Raw genomic sequence first — 22,474 nt, 5'->3', positions numbered from 1 at the left:
TGCATCCTTGGCGGCCGGGTCCATTCGTCGGCCGCATCTGAAGGAGCCTTCAAACTGGGACAGCCTCCGACACACTTCTGTGACGCAATCGGCCTTCGAAGGCTGCGGCCGCTGGATTGGGACACGGCGATTGTTTTACTGTGTTCTTCTGACTCATTGTTCCGACACATTCAGACTCAATACTGCTTTTAATGATGGCGCTGTTCCAGCAGGGAGTTTGCTTTGAGTGCATGCTTGTAAAATCAATATTTCAAAGGCTCATTATAGTGTTTGTTTAATCTCTAGCAATGTCCACTTCCTTATACCCCATAAAATACATTTAAATAATTAAATAAATATCATAACAAATGTCGACTAGCTGACTGATGGCTTGAACTAAGGACTCCCAGTCGACTAGGCTATCTGAACTCAAGAGCTGCCTGACTGTTTATATTATAAAGGCTGATCTTTACGATGTGTGATGTGTGTCAGGGTTTGAACGTCTTACACCGAGTTCAGGAGGACAGAGACAATATATCTGTAGGCTTTATGAATCAGCTTCAGAAACATGCAGTGATCAGAGCGAAACAGACAGAACTGGTGTTGTTGAATGCTGAGTTCATTCAGAAGCTTCGCTAACACACACACACACACACACACACAGACACACAGGTTTCTGCGTCTGTTGCCATAGCTACAGCTGATGTCTTGTCTGGGGTGAATAACTACAATTTGCACAAAGGGTCCGGTGCATTCCCTGTGCATGAAGAATTATTTTGCTGCTTTAACCGCCTTAATTGCGTTCAAGAGCCGTGAGTCAACTTGGCTGTCTTTAACTGCTGACTCTGTTTATAAGTGGAACAAACTACAACAACTACACTCCTGTTTTCAGAGAGCCGGCCGGCAGCTACGGAGGCCGGCAGCAGACAAAATAAGAAACAGATGAATAAAAGGACTCAATAATTAAAGATGCCATAAAGTGTTTAAACCACAGACTGTGTAAAAAGATGGCCGACATGACAGCTCCCTAAAAGTGAAGCCAAACCCTCTCTGTTGCCCCCTGCTGACTGGCTGCAGTATAGCTCATAAAGCCCGCCTCCTCCATGTTAACAGATGGGACATGAGTCAAACTATAAAATCTAAATACACGTCAAATACATTTTTCTCCAACATGGTTTCTGTCATTATAGTTACTTCTCGATTTATGTCCAAGTGTTCATTTTTCTCACAAGTTTACTTTTAATTAGTTATTTGATGCTATAAAAAGGGGGTGTGGCCTCATGATTGACAGCTATGTTGACAAATGGGGCTCCTGCAGCGTTCTGTTCCCGAGCAGCAGAGTAGAGGAGGAACGGTGAGAGGAGACGTAACTAACACTAACACTACAGTCAGTGAACTTTCCATCAGCGTGAATATCTGCTTCAGACCGACACAAGAAGCTGTTCTGCTGCAGACTGAGCCCACCTGAGGGCTCCAACACGCCAAGGACACCTGAGGGCTCCAACACGCCAAGGACACCTGAGGGCTCCGACACGCCAAGGACACCTGAGGGCTCCGACACGCCAAGGACACCTGAGGGCTCCAACACGCCAAGGACACAAGGTAAAGGTGTGTGTCGGGGGGGGGAGTGGGCGGGACGTCAATGCTGCGGCTCCAACAGCCGATATCTACTGCACACGCTCAGATACAGATGAGCAAGATGGCAGCGCCCGCTCCGGGGGGATTTTGGCTTCACTTCTGTAAGACCAGAGGAGACGGAGACGCGTCGTCCATCTTTATATACAGTTAATGGTGCTTCTTTCTTGATTTTCTATTAAAATATACTCAATTGAATCAAAAGATTGAAAACTACTCCAGTACAACTAATAAAGCAACTGATACTATCCTCCTCTGACTGCAGCCTGGCTCAGTAGAAGTCACCTGAGGTAAAAGACTACAAATCGCAGCTCATTGTCAGCTAAATGTCTGGAGATGTAAGTTAAATGTCAGCAAAATGTCTGAAAATATTAATGTTCAATTCAGGTCAGGGGAAAAAGAAGAGGAGGGAGCTTGAGGCAGAGCCGGAGGGACTTCTTCACAATCTGCACAAAAACAATCACATTTCATTTTCAAAAGTCAACAAGAGAAAACTTTAAACAGGAAGGACGAGACGTGTTGATCGTTCACAGACTTCAGCTCATGTTTGACTTCTGACTGAAGCTCGATATCTGCAAAAAACCACAAACACATCTGAGGCGGGGGGGACGCACTGCAGGATAATGAAGCGGATTTTGAGTCCCGATTCTTTGACGGTTTTACAGATGATCTCTCCAGATGTTCCCGTGGTGTGAGCAATGTTAAGAGTGACTTTACTTTCAAATCATAAACATGTTCAATAATTACGATCTGATCTCCTGTTGTGTGTGGGGGGGGGCCCCGAGGACAGCCGAGCACGCTCTCTGTAGATCGTCATGTGGAACCAAAGGATAGCCAATCAGGAAGCGAGCTGACTGAAGGAGGAGGCACAACAACCGCAGCCATGGCAACAAAAGCAAACGTGCAGCATAAAGTAACATGTGCAGCCCGTGTTCACGCCGTCTCCACCACTTCATCCACAGTTTGTTCTTTTGTCTTCATGAAGTTTCAGTAAAAAGTCCAAAAACTATCATCGCCAGTTCTTCCTGCCCGTCGTCCGCCATGTTTGTTTACTCTGAAGTCTCGTTTGGCCGCCAGAGATTTAGTGAGATTTCCCGCTGTGAGAGTCGGACTCTGGTTGTTGGTGGTGTTGGTCGTCATGTGTAGGTTTTAAACCTCTGTCAGTGAAGGCCAGGCTTCAGGTAACGTGACAAAATCCAGACTTTGATACTTTTGTCTGAAAGCGTTTGGCTCTTTTGAACCCCGTTCCCCTCACATGCCAACAAAGTTTGTGTGTGTAGGATCACTTCCACAGTAAAGGTCAGTTTTCGTCACAAGCCCCATTTGGACAGTTTATCCGTGGAAAGTAGGTTAATTGTAATTTTAACTTCAGCCACTTAATTTTGATCCCATCTGCACGGACCAAACTGCTGATTTCCCCCTCGAGCTCGGCCCTGATTTCACCCGCTGATCACATGTCTGGAGTCTTCGGGACACAAACTTCTGCTCTTGTTTTGAGATAAGTTACAGTTGCTCTACTTCACAGCTACTCCTGCACTATTTCACTGTCTGTGAAGGACGCACCAACATGGGAGGGCTCTGAAAACCAGCCAAAAACACAAACAGACAACAGCCGGATCTCTCCGGAAACAGTAAGATATACTTGGCCCATAATATCATAAATAACTTCTATATAAGATGACGAAAATGTCTCTTTCTCAGGAACTATTGAAATGCAGACAACAGAGTCAGATAAAAGCTTCTAACATGGATCATTCCAGCAGTTATTTGGACTCCAGTCAGTATTTGCATCAACCACATTCATCTCTCAACAGCATCTCTATTTGAAGTCAACACTTTGTCCTCCCTCCTTTGTTTGCTTTAAGGGCGGGACCTGCGTGTGTTCAGTATGTTCAGAGCCGAACACACAGTCCAGGTGCCTATTATGGTGATAGTAAAATAAAAAGGTCTCTTGAATCGAACACTTTAAACAAAAGGATTGTTTTTTTTTAGCAAGCTTTTTGTGCCAAAGACAGAACAATTTAAATCCATTGTGGAAGCAAAGATCTAGAAAACGATCCTTAAAACCTGGACTAGACTTACAGCCTCTCGGTTTTAAGCCTCCGCCAACCACACAAGTTGCAGCTCACGTCCATTAATGTCCCACAAGATGAGTTTAACTGGGACCTGAGATCGTCGATAAATCAAGAGCAGATAGCGTTGTTCTCTCAGAGAGAAGACTAAAATACAAACACCACATGTGATAAAACTCCCTCCAGGTGCTGCAGAGATCAGATGTTAGACCACAGTGACCTTGACCTTTGACCTTTGACCACTAAAATGTAACACAGTTCATCCTTCAGTCTGAGTTGATGTTTGTGCCAGATTTGAAGACATTTCCCGCAGGTGTTTCTGAGATATCGCATCACAAGAATGGAGCGGGAGCTATGTCAAGGAAAGGGTTTTATCCAGGACACTGTCAAGTCTCAGTGAAGTTGACCTCTGACCTTTTGGGTTAAAAATGTCAACTGTGTCATTTTACCCTCAACGTCAAATCAGTTAATGCTGGACTCAAGGACGGTTTGAAGATTTTCACTGGGCAATTCAGGTTTACCTAAAGACGAGTTTTTTTTCATACATACATCTGAAAAAGTGGGATCGTCTGATATTCGGTGTCACAGAGGGTAATGTCAGAAGACGACGAGCCCCAAAAGACGGTCTTAAAAATGCTAACAGTCTTCGCTAACAGATGCTAACAGAGAAAGTCGTACCGTGGTCCTCAAAGCGACCGCTTCAAGAGACTGACAGGAGAGTGTGTGAGTGTGTTACTGAGCAGATTGAAGGTCTGCCCGTTACCTGAGCTGACATCCAGCTGTTTCAGGACGGCTCTATAAACAGACCTCACTTTGATGGTTAATTTAATGTAGAAGATATTTAAAATGTTTTTATTTAAAAGCGCAAATAAAATTGTTTTCTTTATAAAAACTAATTTGGTCTTTTTCGATCAAATTATTATAATCAGGGTCGTCTTATATTGGGACCAAATCGGTATCTTGTTAACAAGATGTGGAACAGACAGCAAACATAAAGCATAATAAAACTGTGACCAGCGCAGCAAAGAGGGTACATTTGTTTTTTGGGGGTTATTTTGGTTAACTGCCCCTTTAAAACAGAGACACAGGAGCAGTTTAAACATTTAAAATGAGGATAAAGTGAAATGTAGTCGTGCGAGTGGTATAAAACCTGCCTGCTAACTCAATAAAAACAACAGAATAATGCTTAAGAATACATCCTGCAGTGCTGCGAGCGCTGTGCCTGCATGCAAACAGACGTCCTGCTCAGTCAGCTGACTGTTGTGTATGTTTGGTAACTGCGTGTCCATGGCCGTATATATTACAGTCAGCTCTTCTGACAGCAGGACACGTGAGCGTTGTTCCCGTTCCTGTGTGTGTGTGTGTGTGTGTGTGTGTGTGTGTGTGTGTGTGTGTGTGTGTGTGTGTGTGTGGGTGTGTGTGACTAGAATGGGAGGGATTTAATTGAGCATGAAAGACAACAGATGACCTCTGGTGCTTCAGTGCTGCTGCCAATCAAACATCTGCCAGCCCGAGGCTCAAGGACGACCGCAGACCACCCAAACATGAGCACAGCCTCACACAGTCCTTCATGCCCAGGTTCACCTGTGGACACTGGCTGTAAAACTCTGCACCATGCTGATGTCAGGAGGTGTGAACGGTCACCTCTGAATACAGACGACGGTGAGTCGTGTTGTCCTGAATCGTCTGCGGTGTACTTCTTTATGATCAAATCCTGCAAATCAGTTGCTGTTCTGTCTGCGGTCTGCAGATGTCAGAGTCCTGCAGCGTGTACCAGGCATTAGCTGAAACTTTAAACTATTTCACCTACAAATATTCTCATGTTTGTAAAGATGAATGCATAAACTGGAGGACTGTACTCATCAGTTCAGCCACACACAAATCACTTTCACCAGTCTCATGTTTTACTTGCAGGATGCACATTTATCATGTTTTCCCAAAGCACCAGCTGTGTGCCGGATATTAAATGTCCAGCAGACTCATTTCTTATTGTTTAGGTCAGCTCAGTGCGGTTCTTAACTCTGTAATATAACCGGAGGAAGGGTTTTTGTCAGCGCTATCGCTGAGGTTCCTGCAGCTCAGCTTGCTGCCCCCAAAGCTTCGTCACACAGCGAGTCAGAAACAGATTTCAACTGTTTTCTTCTGTTTTTAACACTTCAATCACCCCATCTGTTTGTCTTGGAGAGGAGGAGAGCTGTGAGAATAATTCAGCTGCAGAGGGTCATTTTGAGACTTTGGGGACGGATGACTCCAATTGTCTCTTTGAGGGGCAGCCCTTAAAAGTTTTTGTTCTTCTACAAATGGAGCCAATATGGAACCCAGTCGTCAGACTGTGATGATGATGTTAGATAGAAGATGACGGAGAACCACGCGGTCCCCTGAGGTTTAGACATGTTGGTCAAACCACGTATGAAGTAACAGGAGCTGTGAAGATGCTTCAGGTTCCAGTGCGATTGTTTCGTTCTTCGTTATATTCGTTAACTCATCTACCAAAGAACCACTCCGTGCACTCGCCGGGACTGCCTCATCTCACTCTTCTTCTTCTTGTATCTTGGTGATGACGGAAGCTTATAAATTTAGCATTCTTCTAATTTATAGTTTTTACACAGGAACTGGTTTATGTTGTTTCCCTTGTTTTACTAAATCTTTACTGGGTTGTAACAGTGGGATACCTGGTCCAAAACTATTCAGTAGTTGGTAGGGCCGTCAACTAATATTCTCAATTTCAATATATAACCGAATAGTAATAAAACGGATATTCAGATATTAAAATAAATATTCGATGTGAAAAAAATCAGCACTACTGTGGCTGACTCGCAAGCTCTCGTGTGTTCTCGTTAGCACCAGCGTGCACGCTCTTGGTTACGGAGCATCTCTGAAAGCATCACAACGTCACTTTAAACTTTGATACGTTAATAAATAACTTTCTGCTGAAACAAGCTACCACAACAACCGTGTGGCGTGTGGTAATGATGGCGGAGAAATCTGATCCCAGAGATTCTCACCCCCAGCGTAACACATCGGTACAGTTAGGTATGTTCAAATAACACAGCAAAGCTCGCTCGGAGTGCTGAATGTCCGTTCTACCGTCAGCGAATTATTTTGTTTATTTGCCTATAGCTGTGTCCCAGTCCACGGGCTGCAGCCTTCGAAGGAGGCGGTCCACGGAGGATGCTCCATTCACCGAGCAACACACCGCCTAGCCACAGGTAGCTAGCGGGCTAACTAGCTAGCATAACTAACGTCGTGTAACATAACCTATTATTTTAAAGATAATTAGTTTCAAGGGCCCTATTGTTTTCTTAAACATGTGGAACACTAGCTATTCGATTGAGCTGAAACCAAAAACGTTTACATTTTAAAGTGTATTCCTCGGCCGAGTAAAAGTCCGCCATTTTGTTTGAATTAGCGCGCAATGTATTTCGGGATATGAAGGCGAAGAATGCAATCGATTGCTCCTTCGCGGTCGGGGAAGCAGAGGACGCATTTCTCGGCCGCATCTGAAGGAGCCTTGGAAAAGGGGCCAGCCTTCTGTGACGCAATCGGCCTTCAAATACGGCCTTCGAAGGCTGCGGCCGCTGGATTGGGACACAGCTAATGTTGATCTTTTACATGTTTATGTTTAAATCTTTGCAAGTTCGTCTCTCGTCTCTCTCGTCGTATCAGTGTGTCGTCTTGTGGACATAAAATAGATATTCGAATAGTTCGAACCTTTGTGTTTTTTTAAAAGGAATAATCGAACGTCGTTGCTGGCCAATTCTGACACCACTAATAGGAAATACCATAATTCTAAACCTTGAGAAAAAAACACCTTAAACACTATTAAATATTGACCTCAAGGTTAAAAGAGTCAATCAAGACAAAACCTGCACATGTGGGCTGATTTCATTCAAAACATAACATATATAGATAGAAATACATGAATTAAAAGCTATATTTAACTATAGATATATATGCAGAGTATAAACACTATGAGCTTACACTATGAGGACCTGTTATCAGCGATGAGTTCATCCCTGACAGCTGCTGCTGAGGTGAACCAGCAGCTTTAATTCATAAAAACAACAACAAAAACAGCCTCAGATCAGCAGCATCACAGCAGCCCATCCCTCACTCGCCATGACAGCATGAAATCTGTGCCGTCTCACTGATTGGTCCTGAGGTGCGTCAGTCACGCAGGAGCAGGCTGCTGATTGGACGATCGGCTCTAGTGGGCTTGAGGGTTCAGACAGGGAGCAGATCAATGGCCGCCGCCGTGCAGGCTTGTTCACCGACACACAGACCTGGACTCTGTTAGCCTCTCTTACTCTGTCACTGTCACACACACACACACACACGCACGCACGCACGCACGCACGCACGCACGCACGCACACAGCAGGGAACGCCAAGGCAGCGCACACACAAACACAAGGCAAGCCACAAATGACAAAACAGCCCCCTACCCGACTCGTTGTTCTCTGAATCCATCTTGTTGGAGGCGAAGTGGAGGACGGCCTGCCAGGTGGACCTCGGCTCCTCTGTCTCTCTCTCTCTGCTTGTTTCCACCCTCTCTCTCCCTCTCTCCCTCTCTCTCTCTCCCCCCCTCACACACGGTCTCTCATCTCTGACCTTGCAGTGTTTGTGTTTCCCCTCGCCGGCAGCAGCAGATCAGCTGGAGGCTGCAGGTGAAGCTGCAGAGTCGAGTCCAAACGGCTACGAAACCCCGTCAGAACCGATCCCCACCCCCCGAAAGATGAGGGGGAACACGTTAAACAGCCTACACACACACACACACACACACACACAGAAGCAAAAAATCCCAGAGTATATGCATTTGTGTGTGTGTGTGTGTGTGTGTGTGTGTGTGTGTGTGTGTGTTGGGTTGAAGGTGTTTTAATCATCCTGATTGGAGCGTAATTATGCAGATTTACAGAGAGGGACAGCTGTTGAAGGAATTTAGCATGTTAAAATGAGAGTGTGTGTGTGTGTGTGTGTGTGTGTGACAGCACTCCTCTGTGGTTGTGCAACAACACAAGTTGTATTCGGTGTGTGTACGTGCTCATGCCTCTATCTTTGTGAGGACCAATTCTACCTCCAGACCTCGAGCCGGAGGACGTTTCTTAGAAAGAAGAAAGAATATCTGATAAAGAAAAAGAACATTTCAGGACAATTAGGACATCTTTCAAAAGCGAGGACATTTAGAGAAAAGGAAAATGGAGGGTTTGAACTCAGTAATGTCAAAGATAAGAGAATTAAAGTATTATCAAGTCCATTTCCAGCCAGTGTTTAGGAAGACGGATGCTGAACATGGTTTGTTGGCCCCTTGTGCGACTCTGTCTCTAGCAGCGGCTCCTCACCAGCATCACGTGATCCCGTTTCTTCACTGTAACCTGATGAAGTTAGAACGCTGTGTCTTTATACATGAGTCACTGAGGTCAGGCCCCAAGAAACAGCCAGCTTAAATGGCACCTATATTTTTAGGTTATGTTGCAAGTAAGGTTTTGGCAGTCTCCCTTTTCATCGCGCTCTTCAAAGCCACCAAACTCCAAAAACAAGAGCGAACTAACAGACCAAGGCGGGCCAGTTCTCTCATGTGCTACAAGGCGAAACTGCAAAATACTAAATTTGGCGCAAAACCTTAAAGGATTAATGACTGATCGAATCAACACCGTCGATTATTTTTAAATAACCAACCAGTCGTTGCAGCTCCATCACAGTCCCAACATCGACCTGGATCTGTCCCTGCGCCTGCAAAATTCCACCTGTTTCATAATCTGTGTTTTGTTTCATCGTTTTGCTGATTATACAATAATTACCAAAACATAAATCAAATCAAACTTCCAGTGAAGCTCTGGGTTTTTCCTCCCGCTGGTGGGAAACCTTCTGCTCGGCATGTTCAGACACTCTGTCCACAGACTGTAACAAACATCGTCTCACATCCAAAGAAGGGCAGACTGCAGAGCCGAGGGGATCACACCGAGTCTGAGTCACACGCGCTCTGAAAACAAATACAGCACACACTGAAGAGGAACCAGGAGGAGCCCACTTTCAGTCCTAATATGGATCCTTACATATGACCTGATCTGTGCTTTTCTAACTGAGGAAAAGACTAAAAAACTACACTGAGATGAAGGGGATTGTGGGAGCTGTAGTTATTTTAAGAGCAGGAGTGTTAACTAGAAGTAGAGCTGCACAATTCATCGAATATTAATCCTGATCCTGATTTTTACGATTAAATAAACAAATGTTGACGTTTCAAACGCTCCGCCCGTAGAAAACTCTGCTGCGCGTCCTTAAATGAATAAATCTAAATGTAGGTCAGAATAATCTTGATTATCATTTTGGCCACAATCAGCCCTAGTTTTGATGTCCATATACTTTGGCCACAGTTCTTTTTGTTTTAATTAAAATATTTCAGTATTTAAAGTGTGAAAAATCCTGTTTTTGTCATTTCAAATGATGACCAACAAAAGCACTGAAACACAGCTGGTGGAGTAAATCATTTGAAGAGCTCCTCCAGAAAGGCTTTTTTACAGTTATCAGGATGAAACATGAAACATGAAGGTGTGTTTTAATTCTAACATACAGGAGCCTCCAGTATCTGAGTGAAAACACAAAAAGGGACTGACAGAATAAATCTGTTATTTCCTGCTCTTATATTTCACACGCCTGTGTCGCTCTGCTGCTCAACCTCTCCGTATAGAGACACCTGTCTCATGTTGATAGAGACACAAGAAGCATCCGACGCCAAAACAGAAGGAAACTGTAAAATCCTTCCAGAGGTGCGGAGAGGCAGTGAGCCGAGTGTCACACAACAAGCAGACAAAGATAAAAGCTTCTCTCTCTGCAAAGATGCGACCGGCGGAGGAAACAGAGGGAGGCGCTTCTCCTTTGAAGTTATATTTAGGCCAAATCCTCCTTTGCAGAACAAACCGTCTTCCACTATGCATACAAATCACAGCCAACAACTGAGGGAGCAACCGTCCTGAGAGCACAGGAAGCGGCTGCACACGTACAATTAGTCTGCGGAGCATCAAAACAACACGGACCCGCCGGGTTTGATCGACTTTGATTCCTTCTGCATCCTAAATGCTCCAGCTCCACCTGGGAGACAGATGCATGCTGGGAGACTGGGGTCTCATCGGACACAACGTTTAAGATCCGAACTCACAGAAACCTCGCGTGTCACATGTGTGACATGACAGGAAGTAAACATTTGAGACTGAGAAAGAGAACAGGATGACGTTTCGTTTCATCAAATGAACCTCATTCTGCCAGACTCGGCAACAGACCACATCTGTGTGTGGCTTAAATTATCTCTATAAACAGATACACAGAAGAATGTGGATGCAAACTCTGAAGGCATAGGACAAGATATTAAGCACTGTGAGCATGCATAAAAATGTTAAATATTCTCTGGTTAAGTGAAAAACGTTGAAGTGACCTGAAACACTAAGAAAGTAGTCGGCTGTGTGTTTAAGCCTCTCATGAATGTGCGTCTTCAGATCAAAGGTTCGCTACGAGACTGGATGCAACTGCCGAAAGAATCCCAGGGCTGACATCTGATGGTAGACGTTATAATACTGGGCCGTTCACATCAAAGCAACCGTCTCCATAGCAACGACACACTGACATACCCCACTACTTCTGTGCTAATACTATAACGTTAGTATTAGGCCCAGGTTACATGTATTAACTAGCTGGATTTCTGTTATCGTTTTAAAAAGAAGTGGATGACAGTGACAGTGACGTGCTCACGATGTTAGCTGTAACACTGATTAATGAACGCTGAAGACAGAGAGTTTGGAAAGAGAGGATCTGGAGCCGTCTTTGGCTGCTGCAGCGCCAGAGACAGGGCGCCTACGCCACGTCACGGCTTCAGACGCTCTGCAACTAACCAGTTCACACCGCTGCAACTTTCCCTGAATGAGAAATGAGACTCGTGTAGGCTGAAGTTTGGAGTGATGCAGATCTTAATCTCAGAACCCATCGGCTATAGTCTGACCACGATTTAGACTCTGGGAGTGACGGTGAAGTTTTCGTGGCTTCTGGTGTAGCCAGCGTTTAGCGACTCCCAGCCCGACGTCCTCCTCCGTGCGCTGCTTTGTTTACAGTCCAGTCAGCAGCTCGAGAAGCGACCGTGTGTTCAGATCAAAGGTAAATTCTCCCTCCAGATGTGTCTGCTAAATAAACGCTGTCATCTCTCGGTTCATCCCATCCCCCGGAGGAGCGCCCGTTCATCTGTCTGTGCTGAGTCTCAGTCTCACTGTAAACAGGAAGTTACACAGAGGCTGCACTCTGGCTCACTGCAGCGGGATGAAGCCCAAACAGAAACAGATTCTCTTGTGATCGACTTTAATTAACGGCTCTTCAGTTTGCTGAAAGAACAACATCATGATGCAGATTAGGAACAACATGAAGCTTTGTCAGGTCTGTCCTCAAGAGGAGAAGAACACTACTTTAACATGAGACGGAGGGCGGAGCTATCGTTTATGATGCATTCAGGGAAGTCAGGAAATCTAAACGCCGAACAGCTTTTGTGACACAGCGTGAAAGGAATTTGTCTCAAGTTGAATGTTAGCTCTAGAACAGATTGTTAGCTGTTAGCATGCCGATGTTTGTTTATGGAGATTAATAAGAAGATAATTCATCATCAGATGAAGCTGATGGGAGTCGGGATGTCATTACGGCAGATTACGTTACGCCTGCTTTCGCTCTCCACACGGACGCTTTCTCCTGCATACGCCTCAGCCTGCTGATACATGATTGGTCAATACTACTCAGACCACAAGCCTACTACAAACGGAAACCAGAACACTTCCTGTATTCAAATCCGGTTGCTTTGTTTTAAGGAACCAAATCCAATACGAATGACACAATGGTGAATGAAGTAGAGCCGTGTATTGTCAGTAAAGTGTCACTTTAAGTGCTAATTATAACACTGTGCAGACTGAGTGTCCCAGTGGGAAACACGGGAACAGTTTCAGGATGCAAATGGAAACGAGTGTAAACGGTTCGGCTCCTCGTAGATTGCTGCAACGTGAAGCAAACATAAAGGTCTCAGCACAATAATGTGGAAAGTAAAAGAGTATTTCCCAGCAGGCCTCGCTCCATCCATCCATTAATCCGTGCATATCTGTAACCATGTGCTTATCTGACTTCTCCTTCAGTTTGAAGGAGCAGCAGCAGAGAGAGTGACGGCAGAGACGGCGGGTTTGTCCTACATAATGACTTAATTGAGGTGGTTAACACTTTGAGGATAATGAGAGCCTCTAGACCACAACAGACCCAGGAGTGAGGGCTACGAAATGGAGCAGCACACACACACACACACACACACACACACACACACACACACGCAGAGAGACGCAGAGGAAATCAGTGTGGATTATTAATAGCAGCGGCACTAAACGCAGCACTCAACCAAGTCGCTGCAGGTCTGTCTGCGTGACTCAAACACACCACATTCATCGCTTCAGGTGGACGCTTCATGTTCATTATATTTGTAAAAACACTCTTTTAAACATCAGCAACAAAAACCGAAAGCTCCAAATCCACTTCTATTTTCAAGTAACAGACGTGTATCCATCAGTGACAGCGAACACAACAGCCAGGTGTCTGAGGATTTTCAAAGGGTTCAGGGAAAGTTACATTTGGATATTCAACATTTAAATATTTTAATGTTCATTTGTGATTATGTGCAACATGTATCAGGGGAGGAGGAGTGTGTCGCAGGACTGAAAGCTCCAGATTTGTAAGTGTTTTCAGACTTCCTGTACTGTGCACGTTTAATAAGCAAGAGGAGGAAATCAGACGACAGCAACAAATTAAATATTATATTATTTCTATCATAAATAAACACATATTTATTTATTATTACAATGCACGATAAAAGCTTTATAAATAGATATCTGTATCGGCTCTGAATGATCATTTCTGCTGATTGGAAAGAACGATGAAATGATTCTCACTCAAGTTCTGCTCTGCGTTGATCAGCAGCCAGCCGCCTGCGCTAAAGTGCGGAGCGCGGAGCATCTTAGGAAGCTATAACTTTTGCAGGCGGTTTAAAACAACTTCAGCCACAGCTATATTTATTGAACACACCTATGTACCTCCGAGAACATGCTCGTCTCCTGGGTTTAGCTGCAGACTGTGTTACCGTATAACACGCAGTAATGTGCAAGCACATTACACAGCTTTATATTTAGGGTTTCACAAATACGAATACATTTATTCATCAGCATCCCTATGCAATGTGTAACAATAAAATGTGCACAAATTATTCAATGTAGCAATAGTCCAATAAAACCTGCAAAATCACAGTCAGCTCGCATCATGAGTGTCAACATATTCACACACACATGCATACACACTGCCCCATTCTGTCGCATCGGCTCATCAGCGATCGATGTTGAAGGTGTCACATTACCGCTAATGTAATCAGCACTTTACCACTGGGAGTAATTACAGAGCAGACAGGAGGCCTGCAGAGTCCTTGAAGCTGCAGACGCCTCCTGCAGCGAAACACATCTGCAGTCTGAAACATCTCCAACAACCGCTCCAGAATATAACCGCTCGGTCTGCAGACTCTGATTCTCATCGGGCCTCAGCAGCTAACGGCGTTATTAGGAGGAGCATCGTTCTCCAGGACACAGCAGCTGGTTACCTGTCAGAGCAGCTGCTGGAGGAGAAGAAAGACGAGGGCACCGAAAGTGCAACTTTCCTAAAATAGAAACACTGACAGACATGACAGCGCACACACATAGTGAAGCCTCATATCTGGTTAATTAACCCCACGTCTTACTCGGCAGGGGTTCAAGATTAAAGAGGTTAAAGTCAGGACAGGGGCACGGGTTATCAGAAGGTTGACAAATGCTAGATTTTCATTAAGCCTCTAATGTCATACAGCTGCAGTGAGCACAGCCGACACAGCATTACCTAAAAAGACTTTGACTGGTTCCACCTACACGATACAGACAACAACACTGCTGTCAGGTGGTCTCCCTGAGACTGAAGCTTCACATTTTCCATGTGACTGATCTTTCTCTTTGGAAGGGGTTTGGATGTAAAAACAAAAGGCGTGTACATCACAGGCTTTTTATAGCACTTGGAGAAGCTCCAGTATAAATCTACTGCAATGCTGCTTAAGCTGCGCTCAGTTGAAAGTGAAGCACATTTTCACCTCTCGTAACCAGCGCCACCTAGACTGCAGGGTTACTAATGTTTGGAAATATGCATCCTTTAAAAATATAAGTAAAAAAGACACACGCTGTCTTCTCTGAGTATAACATCAGAGGTGCACACAGCTGTGTTAACCTCCCTCCTCCTCCTGAGCTGTGTCTGATGAACTCTCCTGCTGCTTCCAGCTCCTCGAGGCTGACCAGTGCCCAGTGTGATGAGCTGTAAGCTCGGATCAGTACCAGGATTTCTCTGATGGACACCAACTACCGGCGTTCTGTTTCAGCTGTGGAGCGCCTGTCCATCTGTCTCCGCTGAGTGGCAGTTTCACTATATCTATCAAGTCACACGTGGGCTGAGATCTGCCTTACTACAGCGCTATGAAGCCAAGGTAAACTGTTTTACTGAGATTAAATGACAATTAAAAGGTTGCAGAAATAACTACATCATGATGCAAGTTTGTGAAAAGGCTGAATTCATGCTTCGTCAGGTCTGTCTGCAAGATGACAAGAAAACTAGTCTAAAAATGCTCATTTTTTGAATGGAGTTTGGATAGATGATTTCTGATGCATCAACAAGAATCATAACGCTGATATATCAATGTCTTGCTCCTGCTAGAAGAAAATGTTCGATGCAAACTTCCCCTCAAAGCCGAACAAAGACTCCAGTCTCTTAGAAATGTTGGTTCATGACTTGTGAAGTTAATGAACCTGAAGTCAAATCCTGCAGAAACATGGCGTGCAAAAGTACATTTTGGGTCGGTTTCCATACAGTTTTTTAGCTCACACTAGAGTATTAGGTTGTTACCATTAGATGATGTCACTGCAAAGATATCTGGAATAGTTCATGTGAGGAGCAGGTGAATGCAGGGCGTGTGTGTTCAGGTAAGACGTCACACAGGAGGTAAAGCAGTCTGCAGCTGTGTTAAACAGAGGGAAGTCAGAGCGTTGCAGAATACAATGTGTAAATGACTGAATAATGTGTGTGAAGGACTACTGCCCAGCTGCAGTAAAAGCACAATGTCAACAGCTGCTCCAAAGCGTAAAAAAAAAGATTGATTTCAAATGTTCACTTCATGGGTTTAAATGCAAACTGCTGCAAACTTCACAAGTTCACGAGCAGCTGCAGAGAGCAGTGACGGAAACACTGGAGAATTCAAATGAAGGTTTCCTGTAAAAACAAGTGTGCTGCTCCTTGAAGGACTTTGTGTCTTAATATCTTACTGCACGTGAGTCACATAACACAAACACCAACTATTTAATGACACGTGATAAATTAATGATTCACAAACAGCCGCATCAACAGGTGACCATAAACGCAGCACTGAGCTTTTAATTAACAATTAACTTATATGTACCCTCCTTCAAGTGTCTTTTAACATGGCACACGGCACACAGCATGCAGCTTTGCACACACTTTTGTACACCTGCTTTCCTCTTATTTCAGTGATGAGAAACATCGCTTGCTCGTCTCAAACGGATCCTCTCACTGAAATGAACTGTGACTGAACTTTGACTTGTGCAGTCTCAAGACTGTGCTCGCAATATAACCAAGAGAAATATCTAAACAGCAGAAGTTAAAATGTTCGATTAAGTGCGACATAACGCTGTTATAATAAAGCACTGTAGCTCTGCAGAGACGCCTCAAATGTTGTTCTCCAGATGTGAGAAGACATGTTTGTTTGATACAGAGAAACAGATTGTACTGTAAAAGATACATGCAATGACACAAATGATTGATCCCACTCAGAATCACATGACCTGCACCTGCACAGTCAACTTAAACCAGCAACTACAAGGGCGGGGGGGGCTGTGTGACGGCAGTGCATGTAGGGCTATGATAGAGGAATGACAATAAACGGTTTGATAAGAAGCTGCATAATTTGTCCTCTGTTTGTTTACAAAAGTGCCACCCACGTTTCACCGGGGAACGTGGGTAAATTTCATCTGTACAAATCTGGTCTTATTGTATCTTACAACAAGTGACAGCAAAGTGCTGCAGACTCAGCACAGACGTCATACTTTCATTTCCCACAAATAGCAGAAGAGATCAGCGCCAGGTTTACGAGGCATGTTTGTGCAACTCTGAAAAGCCTCTATAGTGAACGCTCAAAATTACAAATGCCCCTTAATGCAGCACAACAGTGAGTTTTATCCAGTTTGTCCAAAGTGGTAACAAAGATTTTCAGCATGGACTAATCCTTTGATTAATCCATAAAATGTTCAGTCTATCAAGTGATAAACTGAAATAGTGAAAAAACACAACACCGAAGCCTTTAGTCACAGCTTTAAAAGTCTTGTTTTTGTGGCACCAGCAGCAATAAGCCACAACAACATACTATAAAAGCTCACCATGTTGGTGTTCAGGGAACTTTTCCCCTCTAAAAATCAATATCTGCATCAGTATCACATTTGAGAAATTATATCAGCGCTATTGCTTTTAAACACAATATTTTCTCTGTCCGTAAACTCTGGGGTAATAGAAAAGTTAAGAAAAACCATTCTCCTTGAAGGGCTCACAGGTAACAGGCTGAAATGATTAGAGAACTTAATGATAAGTCAAACAGCAACAAATAAATAGGAGATTAATTGATTTTAACATGATTCTTGAAGCTTCTCAAATGTTTATATAAGTTTGCTTGCCTTGTTTCTGTAATAATAAACTAAATATCTTCATGTTTTGGTCTGTAGGTCTGACAGTTTAATTAAATAAGACCTCTGAGAAACTGTTTCTTTGTAATAAAATACATTTTAAGGACCAAATGATTAATCAGTTTATAAAGACAGTGTTATGTACATGAATCGATCTGTTCGTTGCAGGACTACGGGCGACACAGAGACAATAAACGCATCAAATGCCAGCAGTGACAGTGAACGCATCACTGCACTTTTTTCAACTTCAATCCTCGTGTCCATGTAATTAGCCTTAACTCGGTGACATTAAACGCAACACTCACACACTCAACCTGTTGTGACATTTCTTCAACATGTCAACACACACATCCTCTGTCAGTTTGACACACACATACACACACTCACTGACAGCTTACCGGCTGGCATCCTGCTGCTAATGTACCGCAGTTCCTCTTGTGTGCTGAGCCCCGATTGGTCCTGTGTTAGTTAGCCTCCATGTAGCTTCTTCTGCTGTCTCTCTTCACCTGGCATCGGAATGACGACACTGTTAACATTAAATTTACCTGTTTATGAGTTCACACGACTCGTGTTAGACCTGTTTTAAGTCAGAGCAGTGAGATATAAAGCCTCATTAACGGGCTAAAGCTGTCCGCTGTGACACTAACGGACAGACCGTGAACGTTACACAGAGGAATTAGCCGCAGAAGCTAACAGCTTAAAGTCCAAACGGTCACAGTAAAATCACACAATAGAGACATTAGTGAGACATGAACTGGTGGACATACCTGTAGGTAAACAGCAGACGGGCTGATTAACTCCCACACATTACTACAGTGCTTCCTGCTTTACGGTGACAGACAACACGGAAGTGTGTGCAGCAGCGGAGCAGCTTCAGTGGAACACACAGGGAGCCGAGAGACAGCTAATTATAGCTGCCTGCAGCAAGGTGTACTGCCAATATGATTACCTTCACTGTGACTGCGAAGGTGTCAATAATGAAAACATTTACCTATATGTTTGAAAACCTTTTCTTTTCTTTGTAAAAGTATTTGTGAATTTATCATATTTTCAAGATAAAATGAAGATAGTGCTTTATAGATCTCCAGAGGAATTCATTAATTCTAGTATTTTAGCAGTAGAATAGAAAGGGGTAAATAACAGTATTAGACTACTTAAAACTGTGTTGAATTAAAAAAAAGAGACTCAGCAAGAGCAATTTGGGTGTTAGGGACAGGCAAAATACAAAGGTAGTAGAATTGTAATGTCATGATTCAAGACAGAAATTCAGTAGCCTATAAGTTTATGGTATAAGAAAAAAATGTGTGAGGACAATTTTCTCTCTTTTTTTATTTTTGCATTTTAACAATAATTTCAAAATGTTCAAAATAAAGAATAGACTTATACTTATGATGAAGGTAAAGCCTTCTGTCTTGCGGTTGCAACCCAGGGCGGTATCAGAACGCTTACGTCATTAATGCTGATCTTCATGTCTCTTTTCTGAGTATTGAGTTTGGCTGAGCTAAACGAACAAACAAAAACATCCTGAACAGACTTTAATCTGTCACCTTGTTTGATGATAAAGGCTTTGGTGCAACACTGATCTGAGGTTAAAATGAAGAAATGCATCTTGATGAGTTTCAAGTTCTTTCGTTGTGTAGCAGTCTGTTCTGTAGCTCAGCATGTCAATCACACCAGTCAGACTGCCATGTTAAGGCAGCTCATGTTAAAGCTGTACACACTTGTGATGTATTTAATCTCATTAGGGCCACTGGACTGAATCATACTCAGTTAGTTTAATGAAGAAAACAAATGAGGCTGCAACATCACTGATGAAGGCACAGGAGGATATGTTGTCATTAAGATCGGCAGTGACACCGAAAGTGTCTAGCAGACGCTAATTATCCAGAACATAACTAAAACTCTCAAAGTCTGATCTCAGAGCTGATGTTTGAACGTGTCTGAATGTGTGTGAAAGTGCTGGCTGTGCTTTTTAAGCTCTTAAGGACCTTTGCCGGGCCGGTCAGTGGACTTAGAGCTGATTAAAGGCTTTGGCCCCACAGATGGTATGCCAAGCGTCTGTTAGAGTCAACTGAGAGCAGCCAGCGGCACCCCTGCCTGACGACAAATACATGACAAAATATATACATATGGGTAAAAAAAAGATCCTGTTTTTGTTATTACTTTAATGCAGGGATGTTCACATGAAGTGGATCTGTACACAGGCTTAAAATAAAGCAGAGGGGGGAGGGGACATGTTGTCGTCTAATGAGCAAACATAAACAGATTAAGCAGCAGAAAGCAGTGAGCAACACTTCACTGTAAACCAGCAGACAGGAACACAGAGGCTTTTTTTTGTCATAGTCATGTTACGTAACCAGGGAGGTGTTTCAATCAGCCTGAAGAGATGTATATTTACTGTGAAACTGGATGAGGGGGGGATTCACACAGGGAGGGGGGCATTTCAATTTATAATCAATCAGATATCAGAAAGAGTTAAGGAAGTTAAGTTCACTGACTGTTGTGTTAGTGTTAGTTACGTCTCCTCTCGCCGTTCCTCCTCTACTCTGCTACTCGGGAACAGAACGCTGCAGGAGCCCGGTTTGTCAACTGAGCTGTCAATCATGAGGCCACACCCCAACACTTGGACATAAATCAGCATGATAAGAACTAACTATAAACATGTGTAAAGCTAGCTATTCGATTGAGTTGAAACCAAAAACTTTTACATTTTGAAGTGTATTCCTCGGCCGCGTAAAAGTCCGCCATTTCGTTTGAATTGGCACGCAATGCATCTCAGGATACGCTGGGCCGCAAAGGATGCGACACTGTGTGAATATATGTAGACTTTTTCATATCAATTTTATGTGTAAGTATAATGTATGCATTAACATAGATTAATAGTATATTACCTGAGTTAATATTGCAACGTAGCGCACATGTCAGTGGACAGCAAACGTGTTATGTTACTAAATGTTACTTAAAGCTCCTGTGAGGAACCTTTATTTTGTCTCCATGTTGGCGCCCCCCTGTGGACAAAGCATGCATCTTATATCTGCTGATTTTCTCCTGTATACATGTGTTTATTCTCTAAATAAAAATCTCCTCCTGCTTTTTATTGTCCTACTTTCTGTGAAACTTTGTTGGATAAAATGTAAATAAAGGCTGATTGGAAACTACTGAGAAATAGTCAAACTTCCAGCTGTTCTGTTTTGCTTTATAAGGTCATATAGAGGCATCGGTATTAAAGTCGAGGTGAAATTAAAAATGTCATTTAAATCCTTTTACATCACATCCCCGGTAATATTGTGCATCTATTTGACAATATAGGCCAAAAAAAATACAGAAAATCCATTTCTTCGTATTCTTATGTCAAAATCAGATCATTTTTTCTTCCGGTAAAACTAAATTTCCCGCGTGCTTACGTAAGTTAGCACAAAACAATTTCAACCAATCAATCTGCAACATTTAGCCGCAGAGCACCAAGAACGCTCGGTCAGTTAGCTAGCTACTGCACTGTGGAGAGCGTCTGTCTACGCCCACTTCTCAACGATCAAATCAAATCCCTCTAATGATATGTCCCGCCTGCACGTCCTGTTTCACTCGGAAATACGTCACGATACGGAAGCTAGATACTCTCGAAATGCCGTTTCAGCTCGACTTTAAACTGAGTCAGTTCGAAACCTGTTAAAAACTCCTCATAGCACTTTTAACAAACGCTTGTTACACACAGCTTAAAGCAGCTGTGGGTGACTTTAATTTTGTGTTGATTTTGGCGCCCCCTGTGGACAAAAACGGTAGCCTCATCACATGAAGAAATTGATCTGGCGAGCTTGTGCTTTTGTTTATGAAGCAACTGAAAGACACAACCTCTGAAGCTGTTTGCAGAAAGCATAGTGCGAGGTTTCTTATCTGTTTATGATTATGACAGGTTAACACCTGTGATATGACGACAGTGGTTGTTCGGGTTCTTTGAGGCCTTTCAAGAAACGCTCAGACAGCTATAATTTCAATAACTGCCATAATGGAGTAAAAATCTGTGATACATCAAGATATGAACGTGTATGAGTAAGAAATGCATATAAACTCAAAGAGAGGACAAACTATCTCGTTCAGTTCGGAGTGGTGTGTTCAGTGGTGCGCACTGATCCTCAGCACAACACTGACGAGTGTTATCAGCGAACAGGTGAAGTCAATGAAACGCTCAGACAGGCACAGTTTTCTCATTAGCAGGAAAATGGCTGCTGACTGTTTGGCTGCTGTGGGGATTGTTGGTGCATTAAGTCTGAACCAGTTTACCTGTTGATGAGTGGATTCTGACACCAGGCAGGCTCTTCATCTCCACGAGCTTTCTGTAGGCCAACTTCATTTAGGGATCAGAGACAGAACAGCTGATAGTCGTAAAGCTGCGTTCAAACTTCCAGATATGTCAGAAAATCAAACACCATCATGTCTAAGCACACAAGTGTTCCTAAATGAACGTTATCGCAGCAGCATGAAGCTGACCAGTGTCAGTTTGATGACCTGTTAGACCAGACTCGCTGCCAGGATTGGATTTAAATGAGAGTGGAGTCCAGAAGGAGATCCATGTTGCAGACTTCCATGAAATGGGCGGATGAAGCAGTCTTACCATCATCCTTCCTACTCAGCGCCCTGGGAGCTTTTTAGCTTGCGCTGGTTGTGACTACATCCAGGTACATACATTTTATTTACTGCGTTTTCCCGTGATAACAGGTCATTTCCGGTTGTTTTCGACTTCTCATTATCTCGAGATAACAACGCTGCACCACTGTAACGTCAGACGATCACAACTCCTCAGAGCTGCAAAAGCACCGAACAAACATAAAACAGGCTGAACTGACCTCATCAGCGTGGGCGATGGCAGCATGGCACGTCCTGCTCTGTAACATCACCGTGAGCAGCCTGTTGTTCTGTTTTCTACATCGACAGAAAATTGTCCCGTTATCACGACAATACCAGCTTTGTTATCTGGAGATGA

General features: G+C 43.5%; 1 protein-coding gene across 3 annotated transcripts in view; it reads right to left on the bottom strand.

Moving 5' to 3' along the window:
- The window catches only part of efr3a (EFR3 homolog A (S. cerevisiae)), a 146,132-nt gene extending 127,785 nt beyond the window's left edge, over positions 1-18,347 (bottom strand). For 2 of the 3 annotated variants that reach the window (XM_069684296.1, XM_069684298.1), the window contains exons 1-2: positions 18,264-18,347; positions 17,895-18,002 (exon numbers count right to left, since the gene is read on the bottom strand). In XM_069684296.1, the coding sequence (XP_069540397.1) occupies positions 17,895-17,904 (10 nt within the window). In that variant the 5' untranslated portion in view covers positions 17,905-18,002; positions 18,264-18,347. Of the gene's footprint in view, positions 1-17,894; positions 18,023-18,263 lie in introns of all 3 variants that reach the window. The other variant, XM_069684297.1, reaches the window with a different exon arrangement.
- Positions 18,348-22,474: the final 4,127 nt, after the last annotated feature.

The sequence above is a fragment of the Semicossyphus pulcher genome, unplaced genomic scaffold (assembly GCF_022749685.1).
Source record: "Semicossyphus pulcher isolate SPU_LCO1_2020_fin unplaced genomic scaffold, fSemPul1.0.p SCAF_7, whole genome shotgun sequence".
Lineage (NCBI taxonomy): Eukaryota > Metazoa > Chordata > Actinopteri > Labriformes > Labridae > Semicossyphus > Semicossyphus pulcher.
The sequence above is the reverse complement of the archived record's forward strand: the minus strand, read 5'-3'. Positions and strand labels throughout refer to the sequence as shown.